Source organism: Bombina bombina, chromosome 9 (genome assembly GCF_027579735.1).
Source record: "Bombina bombina isolate aBomBom1 chromosome 9, aBomBom1.pri, whole genome shotgun sequence".
NCBI classification, from domain to species: Eukaryota; Metazoa; Chordata; class Amphibia; order Anura; family Bombinatoridae; genus Bombina; species Bombina bombina.
The window spans coordinates 243,747,955-243,755,265 of NC_069507.1; the positions used below are offsets into that span (position 1 = coordinate 243,747,955).

Consider the following 7,311-nt stretch of genomic DNA (forward strand, 5'->3'; position numbering starts at 1 on the left):
ATAGATATTCTCTGCTTCATTGCACAGTGGTGTTAACCTTCCTAGTGCCGGAAGAAATAGCAACTGATCATTCCTCCAGAACCATATGGAATTTAAACAGCCCTTTAGCAAAATATTTCATAGTAAGAAATAAACATTGTCTATTTAAAATTTATAGAAAATATGTATGTATTTAACTATACAAAATAAACTAAGGCTAATGAGGGCATACAAGTGAGCAAGGCTCGGAATACTGCAAAATAATTTATAAGATAATAATAGGAATCATTTTGTAAATATATAAAAAATATATATTAGTGATGAGATGCCGGCAAACAACATTACAGAATGACATTTTTTGTAACAAAATATATTTAAGCATTCATATGGTGCTTAACAATAAATGAAAACAAACCAAAATGATGCAGTTAATCCCTTACTGTATGTGAACAGAATTTTGATAACGTTCAGTTGCCCATGCCCCCCAATTTGCCCCCTCCCCCTCCCCCCCAAAAAAAAAAGTGCCTCTGGGGCTTCTTTGTTAGAAAAAAAGTTCTATTTTGTGGATGTTAAATTCAAGCTTACAAATCAGCAACATCCTTTCACAGACTTGCAAAACATTACAGTAATCAGCTGTATAGTTGTTGTGTGAGTGTCAGACAATCCGTTTTCTGTCCCCTTTACACAGAATCCGTTTAAATGACCTCCTGAAATCATGGTTGAATATAGTGTATATGACAGGATTCAGGGAGCTGTTACAGTAGCCAAACCAAAAGAAGAATTTAAATAGGGTTTCAGGGACATTGCAGCTCTCACAGATGGCAATGAGAGAGTAAGTAAAGAAAAACGGGAACCAGCAGATGACAAACACACCAATAACTACAGCCAGGACAAATGTGAACCTTTTCTCTCTGTTTTGTCTGCCTCTCCACCTTGATGTCTTGGCATTACTGTCTTCTTCTCGCCTGGGCAAGCTGTCTCCTGGTTTGATCTGGCTTAGCTTAGTCTTACCTTTGCCTCTTGTAAGTTTGTCTTGTTTTTTCTTGGATGAGTACTGGTTGTCCTCCTGGTGTTCCGAAGATGAGGAATCATCCATATCTCTGCCATTGGCTTCTGCATCTCTATGCTGGTCTGCTGGCCCATCTTTGTCACCATTCAGACTGACAGGTAAGTCCTTATCTGCTAAACCATTCTGTCTCTTTTCTGGTTCCCCATTGCTCCTCTTGCTTGGTGGAACCCTTGTCCTTCGCTTGGCAATCTGATAGATACGAATGTACACTAAGATCATGATCACACAGGGGGCAAAGAAAGATCCGATGCAAGAAGAAATAATGTACCATTTGTCATCATTGATTTTGCATTTGGGTTGCTGATCCTTCCCGCTTTCCTTTTCAATGCTGATCAATGGAGGGAAGGATATGACAGCAGAGATCACCCATACTATGAAAATGATGCATTTGATCCTGCGTGGGGTCCTTTTTAGGTTGTACTCAATGGCTTGTGTAATGGACCAGTACCGATCCAAACTTATGGCACACAGGTGAACTATTGATGAAGTGCAGAAAAGTACATCTAGTGCGAGGTAGATCTCACACCAAACCTTCCCAAAGTACCAGTAACTCATCACCTCATTGGCCAGTGAGAAGGGCATCACTAAGGTGGCCACAAGTATGTCCGCAGATGCCAGGGATACTAAGAACAAGTTTTGAGGAGCTTTTAGGGCTCTGCTAGTGAATACTGCTATAACAACCAGCACATTCCCAAAAACAGTGAACATCATGAGAATACCCACCAAGGTAATGAGAATCAATGTGATCTGCAGGGAGTAGGGGCTTCCTTCTTCTCCAGGGTCAGTCCCATTATTCATGGTGCCGTTGTTGCAGTCCCCCGGGCACTCCATTGAAGAGATGCCCCCCCTTGCCAGTAACGGGTTCTCAAAGGTAATCATGAAATTTAAGGTAGTTGTTCAGCCTTGGTGTTGCTCTTATAGTCTCCAGGAGGTGACACATTAGACAGGCCCCAGCAGAGGGGCTTAGTTCAGAGGCAGCATGGAGTTCCCCTAGCTGCTCCGGGCTTTGCCTCCTTCTATGTCCAAACAGTTCTCACAGATGTATGGAATATTTCATTGAAGCACCAACCTTTTTTCAGCTCTGTCCACACCCCTTTTTCTGTTGTCTGTTTCCCACTGAATTCTCTACACTGCTTTTTCTTATATATTTGTCTTGAAAGCTGGAAGATGAGCAGCAAACGTGCAGGTGCTATGGTCTAAGCCAAGAGTTTGTTTTGCCTTCCACCTCTGGAACAAAATGGTTTAAGGAATCCAGTAAATGATAACTTTGTGCTTCTGGTCTCCTGTCCCACACAAGCTGCCTGAAGCTAAGGAAATGGTTTCTGTATTTGTCTTGTGGCTTCAGCGCTAAGTATTTGATCAAAGGCAGAGAGAGAGCTTGTGCTTGTGTTGTTCCTACATCCCAGGCTCTGCACTGTTTTTATAGCAGCACAATCAGTGGTGAGCTACAGAATAAGGAACGTCAGCCCCCACGTGGGAATCTGACACATCTACACCCTGCACACACCCTCAGCCTTGCCTGACTGTGTACTGCAACACACAGCACCTCTACATAACACTCACAGAACTGACAGCCTGCACACTGGTACTCACAGCTCTGCCAACCTGCATACTGGTACTCACAGCTCTGCCAACCTGCATACTGGCACTCACAGCTCTGCCAACCTGCATACTGGCACTCACAGCTCTGCCAACCTGCACTGGTACTCACAGCTCTGCCAACTTGCACACTGGAACTCACAGCACACCACGCTACCACTCAAAGCTCTGCCAACTTGCACACTACTTCATGCAGCTCTGCCAACCTGCACACTGGCACTCACAGCTCTGCCAACCTGCACACTGGTGCTCACAGTTCTGCCAACTTGCACACTGGTTCTCACAGCTCTGAAAACCTGCATACTGGCCCTCACAGCACACCACGCTACCACTCAAAGCTCTGCCAACTTGCACACTACTTTATGCAGCTCTGCCAACCTGCACACTGGCACTCACAGCTCTGCCAACCTACACACTACTTCATGCAGCTCTGCCAGCATGCACACTGGCTCTCACAGCACACCACGCTCTGCCAACCTGCACACTGGCTCTCACAGCTCTGCCAACCTGCACACTACTTCATGCAGCTCTGCCAACCTGCACACTACCTCATGCAGCTCTGCCAACCTGCACACTGGCACTCACAGCTCTGCCGACCTGCACACTACTTCATGCAGCTCTCTGCCAGCATGCACACTGGCTCTCACAGCACACCACGCTCTGCCAACCTGCACACTGGCTCTCACAGCTCTGCCAACCTGCACACTACTTCATGCAGCTCTCTGCCAGCATGCACACTGGCTCTCACAGCACACCACGCTCTGCCAACCTGCACACTGGCTCTCACAGCTCTGCCAACCTGCACAATACTTCATGCAGCTCTGCCAACCAGTCCACAGCCTCTCACAACCCTGCCGGCAGGTGCAGTGCCTCTGAAAACAATACTACATGGCACATTATAAATCTGTCAGCTTACACAATATAATTCACAGCACTACCAGAGGGTACTCTTATTCTCAGGACACAGTCTAAGTGCCACTTAGCACACTTCATCTCACGGCCATGCTAGGCTGCATAGCTCACTAGCACAGTGCTTCTCATAGCCTTGGCACCGCAATCTAGACACAGTACACTAGATCTTACAGCCCTGGTATAGTCTACTTGCGGACTCACGGAAATAAAACTAAGCACAGTGCCTCTAACAGCACTACTAGTTAATGCTCATAGCTTTAATACCCAACATGGTACTTCACATAGCCTTGGCAACCTGAACACTACTTTTCACCACCCTACTATCGGCACACTACCTCTCCTGGCCCACCAGCCTTTCACAGCACCAGTATGCAGTCTATAGCCTCCCTCATCACTGTTATATAAAATACTGCCCCAAATAATCCTGCGAGCCTGCACACTGGGTATCACAGCATCACTATCTAGCACACTGTCAGCCTGCACACTGGGTATCACAGCATCACTATATAGCACACTGTCAGCCTGTGCACTGGGTATCACAGCACCACTATATAGCACACTGTCAGCCTGCACACTGGGTATCACAGCACCACTATCTAGCACACTGTCAGCCTGTGCACTGGGTATCACAGCATCACTATATAGCACACTGTCAGCCTGTGCACTAGGTATCACAGCACCACTATATAGCACACTGACAGCCTGTGCACTGGGTATCACAGCACCACTATCTAGCACACTGCCAGCCTGTGCACTGGGTATCACAGCTTCACTATATAGCACACTGTCAGCCTGCGCACTGGGTATCACAGCATCACTATATAGCACACTGCCAGCCTGTGCACTGGGTATCACAGCACCACTATCTAGCACACTGCCAGTCTGTGCACTGGGTATCACAGCACCACTATATAGCACACTGACAGCCTGTGCACTGGGTATCACAGCACCACTATCTAGCACACTGCCAGCCTGTGCACTGGGTATCACAGCATCACTATATAGCACACTGTCAGCCTGCGCACTGGGTATCACAGCATCACTATATAGCACACTGTCAGCCTGTGCACTGGGTATCACAGCACCACTATCTAGCACACTGCCAGCCTGTGCACTGGGTATCACAGCATCACTATATAGCACACTGTCAGCCTGTGCACTGGGTATCACAGCACCACTATCTAGCACACTGCCAGCCTGTGCACTGGGTATCACAGCATCACTATATAGCACACTGTCAGCCTGTGCACTGGGTATCACAGCATCACTATATAGCACACTGTCAGCCTGTGCACTGGGTATCACAGCACCACTATCTAGCACACTGCCAGCCTGTGCACTGGCAGGGCTGGACTGGGAATAAAAAGCAGCCCTGGAAAAATATGAAGACCAGCCCTATTTTCCTTTGAGTCGATAGAATGCACATGCCCTATTTTCCTCAAAGGGGAATACTGGGACACTCCTTCCCCAATATTTTTTCAGAAATAAATTATATTACTTTGTATTAAATACAAATGTCAGATTGATGTTATATAGCAGCCCTACAACCCAATTTGCAACCATTAATCACCCCTTTCAATTGTAGCTTTCCAGCCCCAGCTGCTGCAGCCCACCAGGAAATCTCCTGGTATCATGGTAGGCCAATCCAGCCCTGTGCACTGGGTATCACAGCACCACTATCTAGCACACTGCCAGCCTGTGCACTGGGTATCACAGCACCACTATCTAGCACACTGTAAGCCTGTGCACTGGTTATCACAGCATCACTATCTAGCACACTGCCAGCCTGTGCACTGGGTATCACAGCAGCATCACTACCTAGCACACTGCCAGCCTGTGTACTAGGTATCACAACACCACTATCTTGCACACTGCAAGCCTGTGCACTGGGTATCACAGCACCACTATTTAGCACACTGCCAGCCTGTGCACTGGGTATCACAGCACCCCTATCTAGCACACTACCAGTATGTGCACTGGATATCACAGCACCACTATCTAGCACACTGCCAGTCTGTGCACTGGGAATCACAGCACCACTATCTAGCACACTGTCAGCCTGTGCACTGGGTATCACAGCACCACTATCTAGCACACTGTCAGCCTGTGCACTGGCTATCACAGCACCACTATCTAGCACACTGTCAGCCTGTGCACTGGGTATCACAGCACCACTATCTAGCACACTGTCAGCCTGTGCACTGGGTATCACAGCACCACTATCTAGCACACTACCAGCCTGTGCACTGGGTATCAGAGCATCACCATCTAGCACACTGCCAGCCTGCACATTGGGTATCACAGCATCACTATCTAGCACACTGCGAGCATGTGCACTGGGTATCACAGCACCACTATCTAGCACACTGCCAGCCTGTGCACTGGGTATCACAGCATCACTATCTAGCACACTGCCAGCCTGTGCACTGGGTTTCACAGCACCACTATCTGGCACACTGTCAGCCTGTGCACTGGGTATCACAGCACCACTATCTAGCACACTGCCAGCCTGTGCACTGGGTATCACAGCACCACTATCTAGCACACTGCCAGCCTGTGCACTGGGTATCACAGCATCACTATCTAGCACACTGCCAGCCTGTGCATTGGATATCACAGCACCACTATTTAGCACACTGCCAGCCTGTGCACTGGGTATCACAGCACCCCTATCTAGCACACTACCAGTATGTGCACTGGGAATCACAGCACCACTATCTAGCACACTGTCAGCCTGTGCACTGGGTATCACAGCACCACTATCTAGCACACTGCCAGTCTGTGCACTGGGAATCACAGCACCACTATCTAGCACACTGTCAGCCTGTGCACTGGGTATCACAGCACCACTATCTAGCACACTGTCAGCCTGTGCACTGGCTATCACAGCACCACTATCTAGCACACTGTCAGCCTGTGCACTGGGTATCACAGCACCACTATCTAGCACACTGTCAGCCTGTGCACTGGGTATCAGAGCATCACCATCTAGCACACTGCCAGCCTGCACATTGGGTATCACAGCATCACTATCTAGCACACTGCCAGCATGTGCACTGGGTATCACAGCAGCACTATCTAGCACACTGCCAGCCTGTGCACTGGGTATCACAGCATCACTATCTAGCACACTGCCAGCCTGTGCACTGGGTATCACAGCACCACTATCTAGCACACTGCCAGCCTGTGCACTGGGTATCACAGCACCACTATCTAGCACACTGCCAGCCTGTGCACTGGGTATCTCAGCACCACTATATAGCACACTGTAAGCCTGTGCACTGGGTATCACAGAGCACCACTATATAGCACACTGTCAGCCTGTGCAATGGGTATCACAGCACCACTATCAAGCACACTGCCAGCCTGTGCACTGGTTATCACAGCACCACTATATAGCAAACTGCCAGCCTGTGCACTGGGTATCATAGCACCACTATCTAGCACACTGCCAGCCTGTGCACTGGGTATCACAGCACCACTATCTAACACACTGCCAGCCTGTGCACTGGGTTTCACAGCACCACTATATGGCACACTGTCAGCCTGTGCACTGGGTATCACAGCATCACTATCTAGCACACTGCCAGCCTGTGCATTGGATATCACAGCATCACTATCTAGAACACTGTCAGCCTGTGAACTGGGTATCACAGCATCATTATCTAGCGTACTGCCAGCCTGTGCACTGGGTATCACAGCACCACTATCTAGCACACTGCCAGCCTGTGCACTGGGTATCAGAGCACCAC

General features: G+C 48.5%; 1 protein-coding gene across 1 annotated transcript; it reads right to left on the reverse strand.

Annotated features, from left to right (window-relative positions):
* Positions 1–510: 510 nt before the first annotated feature.
* On the reverse strand, positions 511–2,441 carry ADRA2A (adrenoceptor alpha 2A). Its single transcript, XM_053691769.1, has one exon. It carries the CDS (start codon positions 1,925–1,927, stop codon positions 635–637), a length of 1,293 nt encoding a protein of 430 aa, XP_053547744.1. The 5' UTR covers positions 1,928–2,441; the 3' UTR covers positions 511–634.
* Between the last annotated feature and the right edge of the window lie 4,870 nt (positions 2,442–7,311).